Source organism: Rhodnius prolixus, unplaced genomic scaffold, assembly GCF_049639745.1.
Source record: "Rhodnius prolixus isolate KJV_2025 unplaced genomic scaffold, Rpr scaffold_4, whole genome shotgun sequence".
NCBI lineage: Eukaryota > Metazoa > Arthropoda > Insecta > Hemiptera > Reduviidae > Rhodnius > Rhodnius prolixus.
Window position 1 is genome coordinate 43,834,434 of NW_027411614.1, and position 27,994 is coordinate 43,862,427.

At 31.7% G+C, this 27,994-nt stretch overlaps 5 protein-coding genes across 10 annotated transcripts; 3 read left to right on the forward strand and 2 right to left on the reverse strand.

Annotated features, from left to right (window-relative positions):
* Positions 1-39: 39 nt before the first annotated feature.
* LOC141456101 (GTPase Obg) lies at positions 40-5,290 on the forward strand. Of its 3 annotated transcripts, none has more exons than XM_074131772.1 (9): positions 40-58; positions 659-775; positions 2,289-2,407; positions 2,544-2,690; positions 3,735-3,851; positions 3,931-4,152; positions 4,566-4,704; positions 4,792-5,021; positions 5,103-5,290. In XM_074131772.1, exons 3-9 carry the CDS (start codon positions 2,303-2,305, stop codon positions 5,262-5,264), a joined length of 1,122 nt encoding a protein of 373 aa, XP_073987873.1. In that variant the 5' UTR covers positions 40-58; positions 659-775; positions 2,289-2,302; the 3' UTR covers positions 5,265-5,290. The 3 variants fall into 3 exon arrangements, with proteins under 3 accessions (XP_073987873.1, XP_073987872.1, XP_073987871.1); XM_074131771.1 differs by lacking the exon at positions 40-58 and adding an exon at positions 83-280; XM_074131770.1 differs by lacking the exon at positions 40-58 and having other exon boundaries at positions 635-775.
* LOC141455610 (uncharacterized) lies at positions 956-2,212 on the forward strand. Its single transcript, XM_074130791.1, has one exon. It carries the CDS (start codon positions 956-958, stop codon positions 2,210-2,212), a length of 1,257 nt encoding a protein of 418 aa, XP_073986892.1.
* Positions 5,291-5,339: 49 nt separating the features above from the next.
* Positions 5,340-18,520, reverse strand: AlaRS (alanine--tRNA ligase, cytoplasmic). Of its 3 annotated transcripts, none has more exons than XM_074131736.1 (19): positions 18,411-18,520; positions 16,914-17,108; positions 16,559-16,747; positions 16,337-16,482; positions 15,666-15,857; positions 15,444-15,588; positions 15,192-15,337; positions 13,578-13,704; positions 12,973-13,105; positions 12,578-12,702; positions 12,065-12,224; positions 11,808-11,977; positions 11,100-11,354; positions 9,730-9,983; positions 8,513-8,621; positions 7,143-7,292; positions 6,843-7,013; positions 6,652-6,765; positions 5,340-6,175 (listed from the first exon to the last, which is right to left on the reverse strand). In XM_074131736.1, exons 2-19 carry the CDS (start codon positions 17,058-17,060, stop codon positions 5,423-5,425), a joined length of 3,486 nt encoding a protein of 1,161 aa, XP_073987837.1. In that variant the 5' UTR covers positions 17,061-17,108; positions 18,411-18,520; the 3' UTR covers positions 5,340-5,422. The 3 variants fall into 3 exon arrangements, with proteins under 3 accessions (XP_073987837.1, XP_073987836.1, XP_073987838.1); XM_074131735.1 differs by lacking the exon at positions 18,411-18,520 and adding an exon at positions 17,759-17,916; XM_074131737.1 differs by lacking the exon at positions 18,411-18,520 and adding an exon at positions 17,363-17,380.
* Positions 18,521-18,768: 248 nt separating this feature from the next.
* On the forward strand, positions 18,769-21,328 carry Wdr82 (WD repeat domain 82). Its single transcript, XM_074131774.1, has one exon. The coding sequence runs from the start codon at positions 18,947-18,949 to the stop codon at positions 19,898-19,900; it is 954 nt and encodes a 317-aa protein (XP_073987875.1). The 5' UTR covers positions 18,769-18,946; the 3' UTR covers positions 19,901-21,328.
* AspRS-m (aspartyl-tRNA synthetase, mitochondrial) lies at positions 20,559-27,994 on the reverse strand. Of its 2 annotated transcripts, XM_074131743.1 has the most exons (12): positions 27,759-27,994; positions 27,495-27,665; positions 26,880-26,978; positions 26,475-26,573; positions 26,228-26,395; positions 25,774-25,950; positions 23,948-24,121; positions 23,775-23,840; positions 23,495-23,707; positions 23,188-23,409; positions 22,721-22,907; positions 20,559-22,193 (listed from the first exon to the last, which is right to left on the reverse strand). In XM_074131743.1, the coding sequence occupies exons 1-12, from the start codon at positions 27,858-27,860 to the stop codon at positions 22,006-22,008; spliced, it is 1,866 nt and encodes a 621-aa protein (XP_073987844.1). In that variant the 5' UTR covers positions 27,861-27,994; the 3' UTR covers positions 20,559-22,005. The 2 variants fall into 2 exon arrangements, with proteins under 2 accessions (XP_073987844.1, XP_073987845.1); XM_074131744.1 differs by lacking the exon at positions 22,721-22,907 and having other exon boundaries at positions 22,041-22,193.

Here is a 27,994-nt window from a genome sequence, read left to right on the forward strand (position 1 = left end):
AAAAAGTCTTCAAATAAAGGAAATAAATTAAATGTTTATAAATGAAAATGTGTTCAAGGTGAGATTTCAAATATGTGGAAAACACGAATTAGCTAAAAAAACTTTTGATGGGATAAAAATGTGGTTTTAAAAATACGACCTGTATAAAAGATAGTACAAAATGAACGTCTTTTATTTTTTAATTTTCTCTCTTAAAATGATGGAGTTGTTCAAATAATTTCACAATCACATAATAAAATTGGAAGCTTAGTTGATTGGTAGCTTAGTAGCAAAGAATAAGGTTATTTGAATCAAGTATTAATTTTGTAATTTTCCATAGGATAATTTGTGCCAACATTAACCTGTGTTGCGTCATGACAAAATAAAAATTTAGTCGGTTGTAATCATAGCAGTGTACGATGGTTTATTAAAAAAATAGAATTAATTGCAGAGCTTTTTACTGTGCAAAGAAATTGGAAATAAAAAGAGTTTGGATGACCGAAACATTACTTTTGCTATAATATATGTACACTGTTCCTAAGTTTGTTCAAACGTTGTAGAGTTCAGGGAGGTATACAGTCTGCCATTGTCAAAAATAGTATGAGCGTATTTGACTTCGAAAAAGAGGAATCAGTGCTTCTTGTTGGAGAGGGAAATTTTACTTTTTCTTGTTCTATAGTGGGCCGCAGGAGAGTTGAAGAATCTGTTAATTTTTCAAGTTTTGTTACAACATGTTTTGAAGAAGAGGAAAATTGTATTATTTCTAGTAAGGTCAAGCAGCGTTTGTTAAGCGCAGGTAAGAACCGTTGATTGTTTATCCTTATGATATTTTTAATGAGATCCTGACATCCCTAATATTCTTTTAGGAGTGAAAGTTTTGTTTGGCGTAGATGCTAGAAAATTATCAACGCATCCCGTTTTAGGAGACAAACTATTCAATAAAATAGTATTCAACTTTCCTCATGTTGGTGGCAAAATGAAGATACATCTTAATCGCCAGCTGGTGCAAGATTTTTTCGTATCATCTTCGGAAATATTAGACAGCGGGGGTGAAATTATGGTTACGTTGTGTGCAGGTCAAGGTGGCACACCCGATGATAAAATTAAAAGAAGCTGGGCTGATTCATGGCAAATAGTAGAAATGGCAGCTCGTGCTGGTCTAATCTTAGCGAAAACGAGACCGTTTCCCCATGACCTGTTAAGTACTTACACTTCTGTGGGATACCGTGGACAGGCCAAAAGCTTTAATACACAGAATGCAATTGTTCATATTTTTCGTGTGGTTCCTTCGTTACCTATGAACATGGAAGAAACTGTAAACAAAAGTACTTCTCATTTAATAGACGGAGTGTTAATGTCTTACGCACACAAAAAGAAGGTAGCCTGTAACCCTTACCTGAATCCTAGCTCCCCCCAGTCGTTTGCCATAAAACTTTTAGAAGCTTCGTGCAGAAAATTGGTTTCTGATTACATAACCATGTCTGCGAGACCATTCTCTAGACTTCCTCCTTGTTCGAATCAAACGCAATGCCTTGTTGCTGATAACCATAGATACTTAAGAAACCATTTGTTATATACTTGCCCAAACAAAGATGATAATAAACACTACCTCGTCAAAGGTTTAACTTTTAACGAATTTTCGTGTGATTTTGCAGCTGCCCCTGTAGAATGTCATGCTGCTGTTTTTGGCCCCCTTTCAGCCGAAATCATCAGAAATTTTATGAGTGAAATGAAAAATCAGTTTCATCCTTACTTATACGGTGATAGAAAAAATCATGTTTACAGTTTAGAAGCCAATAACTGGTTTGTATTACAAGACGAAATCCAAAGTGGTGTTGATGTTAATATTGATCAACTTCTTGCAAGCATTCTTGATATCAGTTGGAGGCAATTATGGTGTCCTTGGACAAAAATCTTAAAAGATAAGTGCCATTCTCAATTAATTCCTCCAAGCATACACTTTCAGACTTTTATATTTGACGCAACTTTTAGAATAAATTGTGGGTCCCTGGATATTAATAAGTTGTTGTTGTTAGTACAGGAGCTTAATTGTGATATAATTGAATCTGTAAATCTCCTCAGTGAATATCACCCTGAGAACGGTGAACCTACATATTGTTTCAGATTCGTTTATAAATCATATTACTGGGCTTTGTGTAGAAAAATGGCTGTTAATTATCACAAACTTATTACCAAAGCAATTGAACAATTATTAAATTTGCAAATTGTTTAAAAGTTTTTCCCCTAAGTCTAAACATACTCAGAAATCTGTCTACTATTACAATATTATTTGCAATTAATTATTTCAGCATTTCATTAAACTATGAAAGCTATTAGGATTTTATGGGCTATAAGTCCTTCATTAAGATACTGTACTAGTACATCGCAGCCTTTAAGAAATTTGAAAAGAAAATCTACTTCCAAAATAGTAAGTTTATTTAATGTACTTCTACTACTTTTTTCACAATTACTAAAAATAAAATACTTTTATATATAGTATATAAATTTCTATAATATATAAATATATACAAAATATATGTAAACAAGATTTAATTATTTTAAAGGTAAAACATTTTGTGGACAGTAAAAGGGTAACAGCTGAAGGAGGAAAGGGTGGTGATGGTTGTGTTTCTTTTCTGCAGCTGTGGGCCAACGAGAACGCTGGACCAGATGGTGGTGATGGAGGTCATGGAGGCCACGTCATTTTGCAAGTATGATTTGACTTACTAACAAAGGGAATAATTTAAAATGGAAAAAAATCTAGTGAGAAACTCTAAACACGACTTTTTCTTCCTCTTATAAATGGCAAATATTTCTGAAGCCTTCAGTTTCCTCATAAAAATTTTGATATGAAGCAAAGGTTCATGTTATTGCATTATAGTCCAGAAGTCAATAAGGTGCAAACTTCATAATTAGAATCATAGTCATCATAAGAAACGTTGTTTACAAAGATCAGAATCACATTAAACAAATTTAATAAAAAAGTAATCAAATGCCGATTCAGGCTGATAAAAAGTTTAAGAAGTGAGAAGGAAGGTCATTGTCCAGATAGTGCCCAATACTCAACAAGCTATTCAGTAAAGTCGCCCTTCCAGAACCGATTTTATTTTAATTTGTAATTATTGCTTTCAATATTTACCGTCGGAGAAATTTAAATTTTAGTAAAGGAGCACATTAGATAAAGTGCAGAAGTATTTATTTACAGTATTTACTTAGTATCTATTTTACCTTTCTGGGTATTCTAAATTCAGTGCAGAGCTCCCTGTTCTATTCTCTGTACTGTTATCTTGGACGTGGCATGAACACCTACCCTTCACCTTATGTCAACGTTATCATTTAGGTATTATTAGAATTATCTAATGAAATAAACCACTATTTTGTAAGTATTTGTTTAAAGTTACTAGACAACCGAGTGTGTTAAAATGCTGGATTCGATTCTCTATTTTGTCCTTGGATCTTATTAATGGTTAAAGTAAGAATAATTTATAGTAAGGACGATTCTATCACCTCCATCCACGAAACGTTGTTCGTAAGCCCATCTAGAAAATGTATATTATCAGTATATCCTCGTTCAAGAAGTGAACCAGTTCTTTCTTTAGGGACCTTGGCATACTTGTGAGCATCCCCATTCCAATAATATTCTACCAGCACAAGCCCTAAAGACCATCTTAAACCGAAATACACTTGCCTAGTTTGTATATATATAGCACAAATGTATGTTCCTCTTCATAGATGATGATTATTATTTTTTTAAGGCATCGACAAACGAAAGAGATCTGAATAATGTGCAGACAATACTGAGAGCTAACCATGGTGACAAAGGCAGGAATAAGGATTGTCACGGAGCAAATGCTGACCATTTAGTAGTAAAGGCTAGTGTTTTTTTAAACAGTTAAAAAAACTAACTAGTTTAATTATATACAAAAAAAATTACAAAATATATTTTTTCAGGTTCCAGTTGGGACTGTAATTAGAGATAACCATGGTCGTACGGTCGGTGATCTTTGCGAAGATGGGTCAATGTTTATATTGGCGAGAGGAGGTGCTGGTGGACGTGGTAATCATTTTTTTGCTACTGATCTAATGCAGAGTCCGAAGATTGCAGAATATGGCGCTACTGGGGAACACATATCTTATATTTTGGAAGTTAAAAGCATGGCCCACTTTGGACTTGTAGGTTACTTTTTTTCTTTAACTGAATTACCGTCATTTAAATTTAAGCTTTCTATGAAATGGAAATAAAGTTCATGACAGAAGCGATCATCTCGGCGGGCAGCGATCTAGTTGTATTACTCACGTAAGATAATTAATAAATTGCTAGTTATATTAGCAAAATTACTAATTTCATCTGTTCTGGAAAAGATTTGTTTAGCAACAAGGCATAATTTTAATAAGTGTTGCAATTGTTCTTGAAACTGGATCTAATGGAAACGTTGCCCTATCGCCAACCGCCATGACAGATCGTATTCTGTATTCTACAATCTTAAATAAGAGGATAATTGTTGACAATTGGTACCTTAAGGAAGGCAGTTTTTTTGCAAATCATTAGAACCTGTATTCGAGTCTTACATTTCTTTACTTTTCAGCTAGGCTTACCTAATGCTGGAAAAAGTACGCTGCTGCAAGCTATTTCTAGAGCAAGACCAAAAGTTGCTCCATATCCTTTTACTACACTTAAACCATTTTTGGGAGTTATAAACTACAGTGATTTTGAACAAATAGCTGGTATTACTTTTTTTTTTAGACACATCTTGAATTTATTTATTTTTTCGTGTGTAACAATTATACTGATGAGAGCAATTTTTAAAACAGTTGCAGATCTACCAGGCTTGATCGAAGGTTCACATTTAAATTATGGCCTAGGAATACAGTTCCTAAAACATGCAGAAAGATGTTCTTGTTTATTAATGGTACTAGACACCAGCAATGATCCTTGTTATGATTTAGAAATACTTCGGACAGAGTTAAAAGCGTTTAGTATTGATCTGGCAAATAAAAAACAAATAATTATTGCAAATAAAATGGATCTCGAAGAATCCAAGGTAGCGAAAAGTAAATTTTAAACATTTTGTTTCAGTTCTCTCTTTGAATTTGTTACCTTTTCATTTGTTATGTCTTTTCAGGTAAATTTGCCTATTTTAAAGAAGTTCACTAAAGATGATAACATTATACCTATTTCTGCCAAATTTGGTTTGAATATTACCAGTTTTTTAGTACACATAAGAAAAGTATATGATTCATTACTAAATAAACAACCTGATGATAATGTTGGTATTGTAAAATAAATTAAATAAAAATATTTAAATCATAATATCCATTATACCAAGAAAAAAGTATATTGAAGAAAATATTAAGACTCATTTATAGAAAAAAATTCAGTTTATTCCATTTCTTTTTAAAACTTCATACATTTACAATTACTTTAGAAGTAATGGGATACATGTTAAAAATGTATTTTTGATACCACACTTCTCACTTGTGGTTGATTTTGAATGGTATCATACCATCTAACAAGATTTATCAATGGTTGCCTCTCTTCGGCACTTAACACATTTTGAAAGGCAGTTAAAATTCTAGCAAAAATAACTATATCAGCCAAAGTAATTCTTTCTCCCACAAAATAGGTACAATCTTTAAGATAATCATTTAAATAATTTAGAGATTCTATTAAGCTTTCTTTTGCTTTTTTAGTTACTTCCACAGTTTTCTTATTAGTTTTACCTCCAGAAATGATTGTCCAAATGGTTGGTTGAACAGTATTTTCAACATACGAAACCCATTCAAGTATTTTCGATTCCGCTAACGTAGTACCACCTTTTAATTGTTGGTTAGCCAACCTGAATGCTATTGCTGTGGGATCTGATAATTTCAAATCTTTTTCAACATAGGATAACTTATTTTCGTATCGTTCTTTTACTTTAATAACTGAGTACTGTAATACAATGGCAGGAATTAGCGAAGCCGGATTATGAACAGCGTACGTTAAACAAGCTTGATTATTATTTGTTTCCACTGCTTCGGTGAGATTTAGCTTTTTTCGAGCAAATTCTATGGCGACTTTTATAGCTTCTTGAGTGCATTCAAAGTTACTACCCGAAGCTTGAGCAGCGTCATCTTTACCACCACCTTTACCTGCAATTATTTCGCTTACTCTTGCTACCCATTCATTAGCCTTCAGACCTTTTTTTATAAGATTCTGGAAAGAAAACAAGAAAAAAGGATGTTATTATATTATAAAATATCTCATATTATGTGAAGAGTAAATACCAAGAAATGAGAGATTTCGAAGATGCCGTAATTATATTTGCTTATATTAGTTGAATGGTATCTTTTTAGGTAGAAAATTTCGCAGGTTGGCGCGATAGTGCAGGATAATGGATCTGTCGGTTCTCAAACTTTGTTTCAAACAGAGATTCAAATTTCACACTCCTGATTGATAAATCAATCTATCGCATTTTGACGAAAAAAAAAAGATTTGTGTATTTTGAATACAACCTTGAATTTTGTATGAATATATTTGATTGCCCAGAAAATTGCCGTAAATTATTTAATGAAAATATTCAATAAACACTGAAAAAATTTAAAATGACTGAAAAAGAAGGTACTCCGAGGTACTAATAATTTTCATCAGGAATGAAAATATAGCCATCAAAAATTATAAAAATGATTCACCTGCGGAACATTGCAGAGACAGAAAATTTTTTTACTAGTTTCATCAGAAGATATGAACAAGGCAGCTGTTTCTGATGATACTTGTTTCACTTGTTTTAAAGCCGCGTCTAAAGCCTGCAATATGTTTGCAAATTATTACTGAAAGGAAAAATTATAAGACACTTATATATTTAAAGAATACACTTAAATACCTTAGTGTTTGAACCAGCTTCAAGTTTGGCAACAATGAAAGGTTCTGTTCTAGGTTTATTTATTATTTCTTTTGCTTCGTCAACTACTCTTGCCAATTGTTCGTTTTTATCTGCCCTTTCTGCGTCATCCAATTTCTTCTTTAGGCTCTTCAAAATGTTTCTTAATTCGTCCTTTTAATGATATATTAGAAATTATAATTTATACATATAGTTTTAATTTTTTTTTTTTTTCAACACTTTGACAATCTGTTGCGAACAACCCAAAGATATTAATAAAAAAAAACATTTCTTCAGGCTTACCTTTTGATGATAAGATATTGTTGCTTCTGAAATATCTTTTATATGATCATTAATGGCAGCCAATGCACTCTGTTTATTCAAAGTTTTTGATTCTATAGCTGACTTCAATATTTGGCAAGCACTTTCCAGACTGGCAGCATGTTTTCTAGCCTATAAGCAATTAAGTGTCTTAATGAAGACATTTTAAACTAGGAAAAGTAGCAAGCAATGCTGATGTAAAACAAATAAATAAATCAAAGGTGTAGTGTTCCAAGTCCCTTGCCACTCCTTCTTTTACCATACTTGTAAGATGTCACATAAGGTTTCTTAAGTTTCATTTTTTTATAATTTGAAATTACATATTTTCAAGTTTTTTTCTTCTACCCATTTTCGTCGACTTAAGGGAACGAAGAAATAGATATACATGCATACACATACATAGATATGATAGCAGATCCATTTGGCAGAAAACAATTTAAAAATATGACCATCAATTAAGATTTTGCGTTCTTAACTCTTCAGGAAATATGATCACGGCAAAATATCTAGCTTTAAGTACGTAAATGTAGTGGTTTCACGAAAATATAGTAGGACTGGTTTACTAAGCCTGCTACTAAGAGGTCCTTGAGCGATCGTTTGGCATGATCTGGGCAATTCCTTGTGGCAGACGTATTAAATTAAAACCCGACAGCTACTTAAAAAGATTGCCAGCTAACAGCGTCCCAAGCTTATGTCAATCAAGCCACCATACAAGTCCATTCCTTTAGCTGATGGATAAGACTAACAAGGCTCCTGGAGATCCCGTTGATAAGTAAAAGCTATCTTGATTCGGATCACGATGAGTGCTCAAGCAAACTCCATATACCTGACGTTTGTTTATGTAGCAATATAAAATCAGAAAACTACTTGGATAGAGGGTAGACCTATCGCAAGGATGGACAATTATTTTCTTTCTAGCCTCTTTGCAAAGGAAAGAGGAATCTGTTCCTTTTACATCTGAATAATTACAATCATTATTTTGCTATATAAGAACAACCGCAAATGATAAAAGATAAGACTAGTCAGAAAATCGTAGAACATACTAATGTAGAGATTTCTGTTCTAGAACGACAAGGAGAAGAGTGTCACAATAAATTTCGTTTGGTTGCGGTGCCTGGAGTACAGATCCGTTTCGATGCTAACCTAATCATACCCTGTTATCAAAGAGATCAATCTAATAAGAATATTGTAGTTCCTTAATGGTTTATGTCCATCATCACCCGTTAAACAAGCTATTCAATCCAATATATTAGGATGAGGAAGTAAATCTAATAAACCTTCTTAGATGCAACACAAAAAGTCTTGTTACTTTGAATTCTAGCATTGTAAAATCTATTTAATGGATCACTTACCTTCATGGCCTCTGGTCCAGTAATTGCAATGATCCTTCTAATTCCCTTAGCTATAGCTTCCTCGCTTGTAATAACGAAGTCTCCAATATGTGACGATCTATGCAGGTGACTATAAAATTAAATAAATTTTTGATAAAAATAAAGTTAAATACTGAAAAAAAATGAAGCAAATAAAGATAATTTAAAAAGCAATAAGTATCATTAATTTTGAAGGGATAGTAAGAAGTAAACTGAAACTTAAGTACTAATGGCTGAGTACATTTAGCTTGCTTCGCAATCAAGTCTAAATCTCCTGTGAAATTCCGTACAGTATATTGTTGACTGCAAACATTCTACAAACCTTTCCGTCAAAGGTCAAGCGGACATCAAAAGCTAAAACCAATCTTAGAACATTGATCCTACATGTTAAACATGGCCAGCAAGAGAGAATAAACATCAGATAAATCTTTCTTCCCATGATGTTGAGCTATCATGGGAGCAGGAATCCTAACACTCGCATAACGTAAAAGCGATATCGTTGGAGCAATTACATATGTAAAACTTTTACAAACTTTTTAAAACAGAAGGAAAGCGGAATGCACGAAGGAAATGAAAACAGGTAGGTCAAGTGATTAAAGTGAAAAAATATACTGAAGAAGCAGGGTGCGAAAAGTACATTCAAGTTTGGGTTCTAAAACACATATGGTTAAAAAAAGCTTTCAATTGATATGTATTTCAATTGAGTATTACATAGGATTTATTGCATCTTTCGGTTCTACTTTTAACTTGTAGTTATGCCAAATTATTAAAGGATTAAACTCCAGCTAGCCTTTAAATCACGCTAATTATTTATTTGGAATATTGGTACCAAAGTACAGAGCAAAATAGCTTCTTATAAAATACAACAATCAGCTCCTCACTTTTAAAATATACCTTGAGTATTAGTGAGTTTATTTACCATTAGTTTATCAAAGACAAAATTGTTTTAGTGACGAAATTTTAAAAACAAAGAGAAAAAAATTAACTGACCGATTGAAAATGTAAAAAAAAGTATGTAACTCTTTGTTCAGGAGGGCTAACATCCGATTACGTTGCCAATGTACCAATCACAAAACACAATTGGATCAATGTTTTCGTGTATTCTCTTTTTTCAGTTTAAGTTAAGACTAGTTATTTATTCATTTCATACATTTTTTTTTCAGAAAAATTCTATCATTACATCATATGAAGACACTCACGTTCCACCGCAGAACTCAACAGAAGATTCGAGCGCCGATTTACTTTCAGGTTTGTTAATAAGTTCAATGACGGGTACACCAACTGAAACAATTCTAACTGGATCTGGATACACTTCTGAGAACATAGCTCTAAGGCCAACAATCTTCTTGGCATCAGTTAATGGCGCTGTTTTGGCAAAAACTTCGCGATCGCCCGTTACTATGTTGTTCACTTCCATTTCCGTCTTCTTCACCTGACTGACCGTCATTGCACCCTTTACATTCAGTAAGAAATTGTTAAAATTTACCATACACCTGAATATTGACATAATTATGAAATGTGGCGTTACTTTCTACACCAAGCTCCTTTAAAAAAATATACATAAAAATTTAGCCTATATAGTAGTAGTCTGGGTTCATCTTCTGCTTCTGTTAATTCCAAGAAACACGAAAACAAGTGATTCCATCGGGTAATTAATATTAGGTTTTTTTTTTCTTCAAACACGGTTCGGAATATACCCCTCGGAAGAGAAACTATAATAATCGTGCTGCCTTTTTATTTGAGACTTCACTGGAATACTCATTTTTGGAATACGTAAAAATACTATGAGGACGAGTCAATAAGTTGGTAAATTTAGGGCAACTCCACCGAATGACACTTTAGGAGCATCCTATTGCAACCGTATACATAACGACCTAAACAAAAATTTGTTTGATAAATTGTTTTAATAAAAGTTATTGATCTCTATATATATAACGCATACTTGAACTTTAGAGACAATCGTAAGAGGCATTTACTAAAAAAGTGAAGTTAAAAAAAAAACTGAAATCAACATCTATATAGATACAGATTTGATGCACCAGACTCTTAATAGATAGAAAATCCGGAAATAAAACCTTCACTAGCGTACTAAAAACAGATGTAATAGCATTGCGTACCCAACCACCTACTGACATTTGAACAAAAATAAAGTTCTAACGTGCTTTCATTATCACAGAGTTGTATAAAGTATGTCTATGTCTAAAATTAAAAGTGCTTTTAGGAATTATTGGATGTTTAGCGTGCTAATAATGTTCAATGTAACATTTGGAAGTGTTAATTATATGTTAATAGAGGGTTATCCTTGAGTAATCGACAAACTGTGGGAATTCTCCAAGGAGAAGCACTTCTTCACCAAACATTACCATCTCTCTTGTTAATTAATCACAAAAAGATTATTAAATTTTTGTATGAAAATTAACCAATAGAAATCCCGACATCAAGCAAATTATAAAAACTTAAGAAAAGTTGAATGAAAAAAAATAATAAAGTAATTATTTAAATTCTATCAAGTTTTTATGCATAAAGTAGAAGGAAAAAAAGTCGTTTTAATAATAAATACATGACCTACCTTATTGGTGAAATCGAATCGCAATCTATCTGGGGCAACAAGTGATCCTCTCTGATCTGATTCAGGACCAAGAATTTTTCTTAATACATGATTGAGCAAATGAGTAGCAGTGTGATTGCTCATAATCAGACGTCTTCGTTTTGTATCAATAACAGCACGGACTTTGTCACCTACATGAAGAATTCCTTCGACATTTCCAATGTGCACTATATAGCCGCCTTTTACTTGAACATTTTTTACTATCACTTCTGCACCCTGTAAAATAAGACCTTTCATTATTTTACTAAAATTGCAATAGCAGTTTCAGAAAAATGAGAAGATAAAATCGCAATTAAGAGTGTGTACATATTATTGCAAGCGGATGAAAAGAATCTCTACATTTTTAACAGGGACTAAAGTTTTACAGATTATCGTTCTTGTTTCAATGTATAAGCCATGCCCAACTTTATGAATGAATTGAATAGAATAACTGCTTTATTTGAAAGCTGCCGGCCAGGATAAAGAGGCCCTGAATCAGTTTCAAAGTAGTTGGGATTTAGTTGATAGAGAACTGTTATTAAAAATCTGTTTGAAAACTGTGGTGGAAACTATTTCTCATTCTATATTCTTCGCACAATCACAAACCAATTGAAAATTTTTGTTCAAATAAAGACTAAATCCAACTACGACGGATCTATTAACCATTTTTAATTTAAAAGCCGTACTTACATCATCTCCTATCTTATTCAGAAAGCCTTCATCAAAAATCTGTCCACCTTGCTCAGCATAAAAACAAGTTTTATCCAATATAACTCCACAGAAGTCACCAGATTCTACTTTCTCTACAAACTTTGAGTTCTTTCTCAAAGCAAGTATTTTACCTTCACAGCTGCCAAATTCTAAGAAAGTACAAAGTATTTGTGTGTGTGAGAATATTTGAAAGATAGAAAGTTGAACCTTTATTAATGCACAAACATATTACTCACCATACTTTGCGTATTTGTGTACAGCATCAACAGCTTTGTAATGGTATTTGGGTGAATCATCCGTAAGTGAACTTTTCTTCTGTTGAAGTTCACTGATGGCGTGTACATCCATATTTATGGTATCTGTATCACCTTCACCACCTTTCCCGTAGCTAATTTCCTGTTCTTACGAATTAAAAATTAACTTTCACGAACTTTTATAATTTTTATTTAGTAAAAAACCGTTCTATCATTTAAATAGATCACTTTAACAATGTCACTGTTGGAAGAAATTTTCAAAAATTTACGATGAAATAAAAATTAAAGCTAAAATTATTTGTCTTCTCGTCTTTGATTTTTTCCTCAAAATAAATTGTCTAAAATTATTGAATATTTTTATAAATTTTATTATATTTAGTTGCATAAGATAGTTACGAGACAGTCACCTTCAAGCCAGCAAGCTTTTGGGCTGGACGTAGCAGTAACTCCTTAGAGGTCTCGTATCTAATCGAGATCAGAAGAAAGTTTCATTACCTGAGCTTTTTTCTTTGCCTCTTCATACATGTTTAGGTCTACAGTGTATCCTTTCTCCTCTACCATAAGCCCAGTTAAATCAATAGGAAATCCATAGGTATCGTATAATCTCCAAGCAACGTCACCTAAACCCAAAATCAATTTGTTTTACTAATGACATCAATATTAAAATAATAATAATAATAATAATAGAGATTTGTTTGCAACAGAAATATACATTTACTTAAATAAACTTTAGTTAAAATAATCTCTATTCCTTAGTTCTTAGACTGTGAGGAGGAATAGTTCAGAGGTATTTGAAAACAGCAAGGGATTATTAATCATTTTCTGGTACTTCTTTTTCCTGGTACTAAGTTTTCTTATAACACTAAAATGTAACATTTCAAATCCTTTACCTGGAAAAACTTTTGTCTCATTAAGTTTGGCTATAGTCTTATTTAAAACAGTCCTTCCACGACTTAGCGTTTTCAAGAACTGTTCCTCTTCTTCATTGATAATATTAATTAAGTTTTGTGGATCTTTTTTTACCTGTTAAGAAAGATTTAAAATTAAACACATTATTACTTACATAAGAAAGTATAAATTAAGTCACATCACCCTTAAATTAAATCAATGTACTCAAACAAGACTGGTTGCGAGGCAATCTGATGTGTTTATTTTAACAAACTTGAAAAATCAATATTTAAAGACTTACAACAGTAATTAATTTCAATTTAAAATGTAGTTTTTAAAGAATTAAATGACTGCTAATTTTATTCATTTTTATTTCTACTTGATAACAGAACATTATAAAGAAAACAAATCATAAGAACTGATTTCGTTAAGCATTAAATCCTGCTAAAAGTAAGGGCATACATGCTAATTTTGTAAACTATTTGACCTAATTAAAAGCTTATTATTATTCTTTATAAAGCTAGTACTCAGCTACAGAATCTTTAAAAAACAAACATCATCATGTGCAATGCGTCATTATCTTAAAAATTACATAAAAATTGCTTACTTCAGGAAATGTATCTCCTAGAAGATTAATAACTACAGGTACTAATGTAGAAAAAAAACCAGGTTTAGCATTCAATTTTTCAGTGGAATATCTTACAGCTCTTCGGAGAATTCGTCTTAAAACATATCTAAAAAATATATACATATATTAAAATAAAAATGTTCGCCAAAAAATAGAAAATAGCTAAAAAATTATTTCAAAATAAATTTTAGTTCAGCTCGCACAAATATATATGCGATTTGCTAAATTATTTAATTTATCAAAAAATTTTATTCGTACAGGAAGTTTAAAAAAAAGTTCTTTTCCTCTGCAGAAAATCTTTTAACTATTTATATTGTATATCTGGGGCGGATGTTGAAGTAATGTTTATGACGCATGTATTTTTAAGAAGGAGATCTCCAGCACGAATCCTGCGTTTGGCTGCTTCTTTTATTGATTAGAATGGACGGTTTTAACAAAATATGTACTTCAACCCCCCCCCCCCTTAATAAGGACTAATTGTAGACCCGCCTGAAAGACTGCAAGTAAGGAAGTTAACAGTTGATGATAAATAATTAAGTACCTTGTGGCATTTTTTACCGCCATAATCAGTAAAAAGGAATCCACTTAGCGGTGTAAACAGATTTGAGCGTACCACTCAACATTGAAGACGAATCTAGTCATGCAAAAATCAATTAACTTGGAGATCTAGTGTTGTTTTCAGCCTATAGCTTAGGTGAGTGATATGAGAAAGTAATTAACTTTATTCTTAATCTAAAGAAGGAAACTGATTATGAGGCAGTGTAGTTTTAAGTTTATGAGATCCTGAGATATTAGGAAAGTGTTGGAGAGATTCTGAAAAGATGACTATTCGTTACTGCGATAGAGAAAGAACAGCACAGAATGAAGGAAATAAGAGACACAAAATTGTTTTGTCGAACTTTCCGGAAAAAAAGTGGTTTAGAGATATAAAAGAGTCACTTAGCTGCTCAAGAAAAGCAAATAAGAAAAGTCTCTAAGTTGAGAAAATGAGAGAACCAAGATCTGGCATTCATGGGTCGTTAAGCCAAGGAGTCAATAGGTAAATAAGTATTAGGACTGGGATTAGTGTTTATAGCGATGACTAGGGGATGCTACGACGCCTGAATAAAAGGGATGCATACATTCTCCAAAGGTATCTTTGTGAAGAATATTATCTCATAAATCTTATTTGCACCTTAAACACTTTAAACTAAAAATAAATGGAGTAAGACAATTCCAGAAGTTATTGGTGCCGTTGGAGACATTTGCAGTGCACCTCTTGGCTTTGGCATTGTTAGTTATTTCAATAACACAGCCCGTACAGGACTGTAAGTTGCCTAGGAAAAAAAATGTGATGGCAACCAGCCAGAGTTTTCCGCTTAGGAGTCCTAATATTGAGCACATCCCTTTCTAGTTAAGAAATGATTTCTATATCTATTGCATTGTTTAAAACTAATGTAAAATAAATGCAAGAAAGCCTAAAAGAATATTTTTCTTAAGGGAAAGAAAATTTGTGAACGATTCGCTGTTCCGTCGCAAGTTTAGTTTTTTTTTAACTACAGGTACTTTTTCAGTGCAAATTCCCAATTATCCTTTTGATAAAGTTTACCTTACCCCCGTCCAGTGTTATCTGGTGTGCCTCCGTCTGAGATTGCAATGGTAAGAGTTCTGGCATGATCTGCAAGCACTCTGTAAGCCATATCAATTCCATCCTTATCAAGTTCACCAACTCTACCTTGATAAGCTGGTGCACCAGTGCCCTGTAAAAAAATTGTGAGTACATGTTTTTGTTATTCTTTCATCATAGTTTACGCATAAAATATCGTTAATTCCTTCAAGCATTTTTCAAATCTAAGTATCATCTACCTTCTGAATTGCTTCAAACAATGGCATAAAAATATCTGTGTCGTAATTTGATCTCTTTTGTTGAATAACAGAAACCAATCTCTCAAAACCCATTCCACAGTCAATGTGCTTCTTTGGCAATAATTTTAATTTTCCACCAACTTCCCTAAATTTATACCCTCAATAATTAACAAGCATTGACAAGAAAAATCCATACTTAGAAAAAAAAATCCTTATGCCCACCTATTATACTGTATAAAGACAAGGTTCCATATTTCCAAAACATCTGGATCATCTTGATTCACTAGGTGAGGAACATCTCGTCCGCCAATTCGATCAAAATGTAATTCTGAACAAGGTCCACAAGGGCCAGTTTCACCCATTTCCCAAAAATTATCCTTCATACTGCCAGGAATTACATGGCTTTCTGGAATACTGCAATCAAGGAAAAATATATAAAATTTGATACGGTAAGTCTGAAATGACTTTTTTCACAAGCGACCTTTTAATAACTATTTCGCGGTTTCTAAGTTTGGCAAATGCCTTTTTATAGATTCGTTTCATATTTTTACTTTCGCATAATCCCAGCGAATATTTTTTGAAAAGTAGTTCTAACCTGATTAATTCATTTAACAGCGAATAATTTAAGATATGCTACCTTCATGCAGTCAGTTAAAACTAACTAAGCTTCAGCAAAATTCAATTTGCAACAAACTGATTTTAATCAATGAGTATAAGAAAATCGTTTGAGTAATCTTAAATCACATAAGATTTATTATTTTATACGCTACATCATAATAAGCTACAACCATCATTTTATATTTATTCCTTTAAATTAAGTTAAATAATTAACCTGAATGTCTACTGCTTTGTTATAAAAAAAAGGTTTCTCAGTTCAGATAAAAATTACCTACCCTAATTTCAGCCAAATCTGTTTGCATTCTTCATCCGGTTCCAGACCAACGCTTTTATTGCCACCGAAGTAGGTAACGTATAATCTTTCTTTAGGGAGATGGAAAACTTCAGTCAATAGTTCCCAAGCCCATTCACAAATTTCTTTCTAAAAAATAAAATAAATGTATTATCACATTATTTACATACCAATACTACTTTTCTAATATCTAATTACTACATACTTTAAAATAATCTCCGAAAGACCAATTGCCCAACATTTCAAAGAACGTATGATGATAAACATCTTTGCCAACATCATCTAGATCGTTGTGTTTTCCTCCTGCTCGGATACATTTCTGCGTATTAACAGCTCTCACCATTGAAGCCATCTTACTGTTTGGGTCCACCGTTCCAAGGAATATGGGTTTAAACTAACAAACAGAAACAATTATACTTGACTCTCTGTTATGTAAATAATTTCGTAATTCTTTCAACATTTCATTTCTATTTTTAATTACTTTGCAATAACAATATGCTCTAGTGAAATTTATAGATACTAAAGATTACATCTACATTTCTGTATTTATAGGACCATACCTGATTCATGCCTGCGTTAGCAAACAGTAGAGTGGGATCATCAAGCGGAATGACCGGAGAAGAGTGGACGTATTCATGTTTCTTTTTTTCAATAAAAAAATCAATGAACATACAACGAATTTCCTTGGCTGTAAGATTACTATTCATTTTGTTGCTAAAGGGACAATAAAGTATCGTGCTGCAGACTTCCTTGCGCTATGTGGAAAAAATAAAAAAAGCAGGTAAAAAATAAACAATTTTATTCTAAATTAATACTATTTACTATTTGGACAAATTAAGAAGGCAAGCAATCTATTTTGGTTCTTAATTTAAGGATGTGTGTACTTAGTTTAATATTCATTCAATAAGATGTACCTCAGCAGTTATAAGAAATAAATCCATTATATATCTCAAATTAGCTTACTTGTTAAGTATAGCAAATATTTTGTAATAAATATTTAAATCAATACCTAAGTGCCAACACGAACAAGAACCACTCATGACTTCATATAAATTAACTCAAAATTGAACATTCATTTATGACATATTTAAGACGTAAAGAAACAAGACACATGCAACCACAAATGCCTCAGGCATATGTTAGGAAAACTATACTATGCTAAGCAAAATTTACATACAAAATAATGACTATCAAAATGTTCTAAATCAAGCCGATTTTCACGGAGCTATCTACAATTTAGCTAGTAACATCTGATTACGAAGTTAATTGTTAAGGAACTTTGCAAACATAAAATGAACAGAATATTAAAAAAAAAGAAGTGAATTTTGAAGTGAATACATATCTAAGTACACACAGTATCTTGAACCAATAATGGACTCATTAATATACAAAAATATATTATTACGTTTAGCCGATGGCCGTCCAACTAATGTCAATGGAAACCTCCGTCGACTTAAACGAAAGAGTTGAATAACAAATGACTTCACCTATCCTGCACTAAACATGGAATAAGAAGGTTGACTAGAAGGTAATAAAAACCATTTGCCACGTGACCGTTTCCGTTCAGTGAAAGTGGATTATTTTCTAGTAATTAGATGACCTAAGTTCATTTGAACAAGAAATATTCATCCGTTTTTGATTGTATTAGACTAATGCTGAAAAGTTGATTTTTTAAAAAACCATGACCAATGCAAAAAAATAAAATTTTATGTTAAAATACTTGGCAAAAACTGCAAATGTTAACATTTACAGACAATAATATTGGAAAGGATTTTTAATAATAAGACATTAATAAGGAAGAAACAATATGGAAATACACTTTAGATTTTGTGGAAACAATGTCATAAATAACCCAGCTTCCCGTGACTTTTTATTATTTAAGAATTAAATTTCAGAAGTATTTCTTTTGAATTATATTTACTGTCTTTTGAGTAGTTTAAGTATATTTTTAACAACCATTATTGATTTATTTCTTTAGAAATTAGGTTCAATTGCTTTCGATTTTTTTTTTGTCAAAAAATATAATGAATGTATTTAATTATAGTTTTAAACATTACCTTCAGTGTTAATCTTAAAAATTGTATATTTTTTTAAGCGTTGATGAAGCCCAAACTGGGATTGAAAGTAATGTAAAATATTATTTTTTTATTTAATTTTCTCCTTACACTTATCTAAACACTTTTTTAAACTATCGACTTTGATTTTGGTAGTTTAAATTTTAGAATATCATTACGTTAAAAATAAATCATAGAATTTGTTAAAAAAATTATTTATTGAAAAATTTACAACTGCATACACTTGCGTCTATTAAATAATATATGATAAGTGCAAATATAGAAATTAATGTAAAAAATATTCATAAATGGAAATCGAAATATTAGTAGGCGATGTATCGATAAATAAATCGTCAAAAACATTGCACTGTCTGACTCAGTCTTGCGTACTTTCCTCCATTATGCTTATCTCGAAGAAAATGCCAAGCGTTTTAGAGTGTTTACAGTTTTCTGAGGTCTCTATTTAAAGTAAGGTTTATTTTATGTAAACTTAGACGTTATTTACAAATTTGCTACTTAATTAGAAAAAATAACTCAAGATGAAGCTGGTAGATCATGTGGTTCGTAGTTTTAAAGTAGCCAAAGTGTTCCGGGAAAACACGGACAAAATTAAAACTATAGATTTTTCACCAAATGGTGATGCTCTAATATCGTGCAGTGATGATGATCAGATAGTTATTTACGATTGCGAAAAAGGAACATTAACTAAAACCGTAAATAGTAAGAAATACGGAGTGGATTTGATTCATTTTACACATGCAAAAAACACGGCAATTCATAGTTCAACAAAAGTGGACGACACTATTCGGTATTTATCATTACATGATAATAAATATATTCGCTATTTTCCAGGACATACAAAAAAAGTAGTATCGTTGTGCATTTCGCCTATTGAAGATTCTTTTATTTCGGGGTCTCTGGATAAAACGTTGAGGCTTTGGGATTTAAGGTCTCCAAATTGTCAAGGTATGATGCAGCTATCTGGAAGGCCTGTGACTGCTTATGATCCAGAAGGTCTTATCTTTGCTGTTGGGTTAAATTCAGAATGTGTGAAGTTGTATGATTTGCGATCATTCGACAAGGGACCTTTTGTTTCTTTCGAACAAGTTCAAGAGAAGGAATGTGATTGGACTGGACTTAAATTTAGTAGAGATGGCAAAACTGTTTTAATATCAACAAACGGGTCCATAATACGACTAATAGACGCTTTTCATGGTACTCCTTTACAAACTTTCACTGGACATCTAAATAATAAGGGCATTCCAATAGAGGCCTCTTTTAGTCCCGATTCACAGTTTATCTTTAGCGGTTCAACTGATGGTAGGGTGCATGTATGGAACGCGGATACAGGATATAAGGTTTGTGTATTAAATGCGGATCATACGGGTCCAGTCCAGTGTGTTCAGTTCAATCCAAAATTTATGATGTTAGCTTCTGCTTGCACAAATATGGCTTTTTGGTTACCGACTGCTGAAGAATCTGTGAGTGCATAGAATTAACAAGCAACATGTTGATAATATAAACATTCCTTTTTTTTTCTTCTTAAATTTTACCTAAGTTAAATACTTAGAAATAACTTCAAGACTCAGAGGAAATATTTCACTGGCACATTTTGTTCCTATAGAAGTTTTCCTTCTTATATTATGTAAATAGGAGTTATTGATATAAGTACTAACTTAAATGTACTTTATAATGTAATTAGTAACAAATGTTTCAGAAATAAAAAAAAGTTGACGATTTTTGGGCTTTTTAGCTAAGAGGAAAAATATTTTGTATAGATTTAAAAAAAAAAAAATTGTAGTATTCGTTACATTTTTATTTTTTGGCCAGCGGAATATTCCTTAAGCCAGGGTAGTTCATTAAGACGTTTAAATTAAACATTGTGTGTATTTAAATACATAATTATAAATTGTACCTGTTAATTTATGTGTACATAGTTCTAGTTTTTTATTGCTTGCTATATTTTTTAATTATATAACTGATTTATATATTTAAAATTAAGGAATTTATGAATCATTAATCTTTTTAAGCAATAGTTATTTACTTCCCACCGGACTAATTTATAAATTAATTTTTTATGCTTACTGGACCTTGGGTGTTCTAATTTTTAATTTTGGTCGTTATAATAATTATAGAAATTGGATGTAGTGGTATTTGATTAATAACTAAAAAAAAAAAAAAAAAAAAAATCCAAGTACATGAGGGACCCGTATCCCAAATTGGAGAACTATCCTGGCGACTTTTGTCAAATAAAATTAAAATAAAAAATTATATATATATCAAAAAGGATAGCTCAATTAAAGTATAAAAATGGTGTACTTACTTTCAAGTATACAATAAGTGCTTTAATTTAAAAAAATATATACATATATATAGGTTGCACTATATTATAATATTTTCTTGTATGTGTGATATGAACTAAACACAATAATTTTGTTTCTAATATAAATTATCTTTCTAATGATAATTTAAAAATGCGGAGAATGTTTTTAAATCAGCTAAAAAAAATAAAATCAGAAATCAAAAGAAAAATTTGAAAATGTGTAAATAAGTCCATTGGTCTCTTTTTAACATTGGATTTTCTCTTCATATATAAATATGTATTTATGTATGATTTTTTTTTAAGTGTATAAAGGAAATTAAATTTTATAGATTTTAAGGTAGGGTTTTTTTTTGTCAGTATTTCTTGATTGTGATAAATCTAACCTACTCTTTGTGATAACCAGTACATCATAGTGTGGTACATGTGTTAATATTCAGTGTGGCACTGCCTAATTTTTTTTCCGTTGTTGACTGCTGATACCAAGTTATTTGTAACTTGTTTGCGGAAAACATTCGTGTTTTCTTTATGTTCACTGGCATTCTACTGTTTTTTTGTTCTTGAATATTTTAGAAGTTGAATAAAACATACTTTTTTCTAATTTGTACATTATTTTAATTTTAAGGTGCCCGGAGCCTCATCATTGCATCTGGCATCCTTACAGTCTTGTCCAGTGAGCTGTAGATATCTCTAGTAAATCTAATAATACCACGCCTGAATTTGAACCTATTACAGAGTCTAATTCAATCCAGCACCCTCATTAATGTTAAGAAAAGTTGGAAATATAAGTGTTATATGTATATATATATACAATATCAAAAATTGTAAAAACACTTAGTAAAGAAATCGCCTATTTTTTCAGGCGGGCTTAACGTCCAACTACCAATTAGGTATCGTGGAAGGAGGCGGAAGCACATACTACACCATTAACATTTTTTCTAACAAAAAGTAGCCGACCGTGAGATTCGAACTGGGATCTCCGTTTGGGAATCTAGAAGACGCTTACCACTTAGCTAATACCTTCCCTAATAACCTTTTATTAAAAGCATTGATGGTGTTCAAAGAGAATGTTTTCCCTCTCCAACAAATAAGTCACCAATAAGGGACATCAAATCAAGCACATTTTTGCAAACTAATTCCATAAAGAGTAAAAATGTCTAGAATGAACATTGTAAAATATATTTACATTTATTATGTACACTGAATGTTGATACAAACGATTTCTGTATAATAAGAGAAGTATAAATAGTAGAATACATTTTTTAAGTTACATTCATGTTAGCCGGACATAGAGCGTGACATGTCCTGTGCGTAAGCAACCTTTACTTTGTAATGCTTTAAATCTTGTTGAGAAACTGACGAAGGTGCGCCTGATAAATGGTCCCTACCTTCTGCACTTTTAGGAAATGCTATAACATCTCTAATGCTCTGTGCACCGACTAGTATAGCAACTAGTCTATCAATGCCTGAAACAAATAAAAAATGTCAAAATATTTTAACTTAAAACACTTTTAACAATGCAGGGGCGATAAATTCACGGCGATTATAGCTGATTAGTATGTCTAAGCCTGTAAAACGTCATTCTTCCTTCTGAAAACTTACCAATGTACCAAATCTTCCGAATTCTAACAGCAAAATATGGAAGTTAGAAACGGATTCAACTTTCTCTTACGAAATTCCATCTCATATTTTTAAATGACACTCTTAATATTGAAACTTATTAATAATCAATCTACCAGACCTAAAAAATCTTGAGGCTTCTTTAAGAATCAGAATGTGTTAAGTGTGCAATGTGTGTGTGTGATGAGTAAGGTCATGTCTAATAATTCGCTAGAGACAAGTTTTATACATCAACCACCTCCACAGGCCGTTAGGGCTTTTGTGTGAGTTGGGATAGTCATTATTAAATATTTAAGTTGCCTCAGATGCGCTAAGATTCCCGGAGAAATGGCCAGACATCTCCTAACTCAATATTTTAATGATTCATTATTACCTAGGGCTATGCCCGCATGGGGCGGCGCTCCTGATGCTAAAGCCTCCAACATATGATTTAAATCCTCAGTAGGATAATTAAGAATATTATTCAATACATGAGCTTGCAATTCTGCATTACTAATACGAACAGAACCTCCGCCCACTTCATAACCGTTTAAAACAAGATCATAATGAAGGCCTCTAACCTGCAATGAAAACAATATTTTTATAAAATAATCAGAAATAGTCGTACATACCTAATGAAACAAAATAATAAAAGACGTTATCAACAACAAAATTAAGAGTACACTGAGAAATGAATCATATCATTTTGTGGTCACTTATCGCAAATTCTTTTCATTAATAGACCTCTACACTAGTTATTTAAATTTTAATTGGTATCTTGAAATAGCCTCATAAACAGAATTCTTACAATTTTGTCAGTACTTTTTTCGAAAAAATTTGCTGTAGAAAACTGAATATTACCTTTAGTGGTTCAGTAGACAGTAAGTGCAAGTCGTCAGGATGTGGACTTGTAAAAGGATGATGGGCAGGTTTTAATATTCCTTGCTCCTCATCCACCTCAAACAATGGAAAATCAACGATCCAGAGTGGTCTATATAACCCAGTCATACATTGAGTACCATTGAGTTCTTTTCCTTTTACAATATTTATATACATAGATCGCACTTTGCCCAAGAGCTTCAGCTAAAAAGTAGTGAATATATTACTAAAACATTTAATTTAATTAATTATTACCAGCATCAAAGTAAATTAACTATTATTTTCTTACTGAATTCATTTCAGGCCCGACTGCCAGAAAAATAAAATCATTTTCTTTAATTCCATGCTCATTAATTTTATTTCCAAGCAAACCACAAATCTTGTCAGCATCAATTTGCCACTGTCGGCTATTTTTATACCTCAGTACATGAAGTTTTACATCATTATAATAATTTTTATTCACTATTTCACAATGTTTACGAAAGGATGATGTTATAAATTTCTGGAAGAAGTACATACTTTTTGATAGAATTTGATATTTCTGAAAAAAAGAAGAGAATATTACTCACATCACCGTCAGAGATGATTATTGCCTTCTTCATATTACTGGCGTCTTGGTCATCTAGAGTGATAATCTGAAAAAAACGAAAACAAAGGTTGCATTTAATTAATAAACAACGAAATAATATAATCTAAGAAATGGATACTGAACATTTTATTTAAATCCTTAAATAACACAAACCGGGAATCTCGGTATAAGATCAGGTTTATCGCTTCCGTATTTCTGCATTGCTTCTGAGTATGTAATCCGTTCAAAAGGTGTTATTAAACTTTTATTTGGCCAACAATAATGCAGGAGATCTTCAATTAATTTCATCACATGATGAGCATCACTGAATGATATTTCTACATCCAACTATTATTAAACATCGCCATAATTACTACAATAAATAGAACATATAAAAAATAAAAATAAATTGCTCAAATAAGATTTAGTACCAATAGTTTAGAATTTAACTTTCATTAATATCATCAAGTCAAAGACAATTGTAAACGTTAGCACAGAAATTAATATTAACTGTTTTGAATTATTGTAGATTAATATTCACTAAACTAATGAATAACATCTTACCAAAGCTAGATATGCGGTTGAAACCTTAATCAGACAGTTCTTCCTTACACTCACAAATATTGAACTGATATTTATTACAATAAATCATTTTACAAAATGAACATGCTTTCTTAATTATTGGTCTCGAGAATTTTACTAAATTTTTAATTTTAGTTCAAGACCGAATAAGTGCATTTAGTTTTTAGAATCAGAATCGTTAGAAACAATCCGCCAACGCTACAGTATTGTTGATTTCTGCATCAGCAATGCAAAGCTTCAGAGGCCAAAACAACGCCTTAAATATCTACATGACTCGCAATGCAAAGCTTCAGAGGCCAAAACAACGTCTTAAATATCTACATGACTCTCTAGAGATATGAGTGATAATGTACAGAGCTTACCTTGGGTTTACTATACCCAAGATACACACAAACTAAATCTGCAGCCCTAAGGTTTCACCCTAACTTTGTTTAGATTGAGATAATCGTAGCGACCACAATTCCAGAAGGAACGTAATACATTCAATAGTACTCATGTTTTTGTTTACACTGGCTGAATTCTCTAAAATATCAAATTGATGAATAAACCACTGGTAGGGATGAAAATCCGAAACAGAATTAGAAAAACAAATTCTACAGATAAAATCATTGATATCAGCCAACAAATCACTTACTTACTTAATTAATTAATTAACTCTAGCCCGAACCACATTTTCAAATGAAATTCACTTTTTTCTAAGAGGTAAGGCCTATGTCCATTGCTATAGCTACCTTAGATGACGTCCTCCATGGATATCAAGAAGAAATGCGTTATTTTGAAGTTAGCCTTTATTCGCCTGGTGTTTGTGGTCATTATGGTCGTTTTGTGAGATATGCAGAAAGTTAATAATATAAATGAAAATGGCGCCACGGTAGCCGAGCGGTTGGAAGCGAGACCGGCAAAGCTAGTATGTATTGTGGTACTGGATTCGATTCCCGGTCTAGGCCTTAGATTTAATTTAATATTTAATATGAGAACTTTGTCGTAAAGTATGTTTGCTAGTCGCCTCCGTCCACGATACCTAATTGGTAGTTGGACGTAGAGCCTGGCTGAAATAGTAAACATTACGTTACTTTTACTTTATACTCGTGAAGAATTAAAAAATACTGAAACGATATGATGATTAACGTTTCGTTATCTAGGAAAATGGGTTCGGGTCGCAGCAGGCGAAAAATGAGTCTGACAACCAAGAGGTTTTGAAGCAAGAGTGAATATTAAAAGTATCCGTTAGGAATGTAAAAAAGTTGGTCGAAAACTACAAGAAAAAGCATGTTGAAAAACACCTAAATGTCTCAAAATTCACTTAATATATTTGTCTTTGACTTTGTTTGATTCACACCATAGAGATAACAAAAATTCACTAAAAGGGTACACAATTGTATACAATTGAAGTAATTTTTAATAAGCCTAATTCTTACTTGTGTAAATTCTGGTTGTCTATCAGGCCTAGCTCCTTCGTCTCTATAACAACGAGCTATCTGAAAATAACGATCTATTCCGCCGACCATTAATAGTTGTTTAAATTGTTGTGGACTTTGGACTAAAGAAAAAAACTCTCCTGGGATGTGGGTTGGCACTATAAATTCCTGAGCTCCCTGAAGTGATGTGAGTAATTAAAATTGTATCCAAAAATTTTGTGCTTAATTATAAATCGTTCTTAATTAAATAAAAAATTCATTACATTTCAATAAATCTCAAAGCTCACGGATCACACGATTCTAGTCTATTTTATATTTATAATACAGGAACGTCCGGGGTAAATTTTAAGATTTTTTAAAAAAATGAAGACGAGATAACTTAATTCACATGAAAAAAAAAAAAAATTCACTAAATGTATCATGATTTACTCCATTAATTTTTAACATTACTTACTCCAGGCGTTTTCTTGAATAACGTAGGAGTTTCTACTTCTAAAAACGCATTATTTAATAGAAATTCTCTTATTTTCATTAAGAATGATGAACGGAATCGCAGGTTTCTTTGCATAACTGGAAATCTGAGATCTAAATATCTAAACTTCATTCTAGTTGCTTCATTAGCCTAAAAAAAATAGAAAGAAAGAAATAGATAACTACTTAAGTGCATAGTATTTTCCAATCAAACATCTCATGGTACTAACCTTATTATAATCCCTTATTGAGAAAGGGAGTGACTTTTTCACTGCATTAATCACTTTAAAATCATCTACAGAAATTTCAATTTCTCCAGTCAACATTTGCTGCAACAAATTGTACCAATATCTACTAGAAATTTAAACTAATTTAACAAATTATTACGAAAGGACTCAATTAAATATTGTACGCTTTCGAGAGAGAAAAAAAGACTATCTCATAAGCATCTTTTCTTTTGTAATTTAAGGCTGACAAATTACAAACTAACGTACAAAATTTGTATTTTTTTCTAATTTTCAAAATTTTCCGTCCAAAAAACAAAGTATTTATATTAAACTTTCTTTTGAAATATATTTATTTGCCTTAATTCGAAGAATAATTCAATAGACAAGAAAAAAAATGAATTGTCTTACTTTATTTATTTGATGCTGTGGTCTTTTATGAACTTTCCCTGTGACTTCAATTACACTTTCAAGTGGTGTAGAACTCAAAGTAGATTGTAAGTCATTTCTCTAAAATATAATAATAATTTGGATACTTTCATCTACTTAAAATAATAATAATAATGTTATTATTTTTAAAAGAGAAAAAAAATTGAGTAAATTTATGAATAGATTAAACAGCAAGTGATTAGAGCCCTCTCTTCCAGAAAGATCCCTAAAAGTCGTTCTATTTCACTAGCAAATGCTTAAAGGCTTGGAGTGGATCTACTTTCTGAATCGAAATGTCAAAAATTCTGAAGATGACATTAGAGGCCGGTGAATGTGCTAGGGAACTGTTCGATCAATACGTTCCTTGTGATCAAAAGCTTCCAGCATCCAGCACTCATCCTTAATAAAAGATACTATTTTACCATTTAGAAGATACCATTTTACTGGAACATTCCAGCACTAAGTTTAAAGTGAAAAAAAACAAGAATTTAATTATTTAAGCGCAGCCAAACATTACTGGTCTATAATAGCATAAATTGTTTAACTATAAAGCAAATATTGTTTGTAAAGGCGAAAATTCTTTAATAGTTAAATTACTTCTTCTGGGATAAAAGCTTGCACAGATCCATATGCATCTCGCAGGACGGCAAATTTATTCATTCTATGATAGTGCAGCCATCCGCATACAGTAACAACTTGATTAATATTATCTACAGTGATTTCTCCACAAGTATGAGTTCTATTGGAGTAAGAATTTGCCACCTTGTTCTAGAAATAATAAATAAAATATAAAATAATTCTATTTTATATAATCATGAATCAAGTTATTTTGAATTTACTGCTTAAATGTTACATACTCACATGGATATTTCTAACATTATAGGAAGGTCTTAAAAGGCTAAAATTGGAACCTGACTTAGAAAAAAGTTTAAAACAGAAAAGAATTTTTTTGTGAAATTGCATATTATTAGGCTTTTATTTCGACCTCTCCTTGAAGAACTATACACCTATGCTCAGTGGGCGGCTTATGTCACAGAAGGTTAGCATTGTTACATCTGCTAGGTTAGCAACCTGATAAACTTAACATGAGAGAGCCA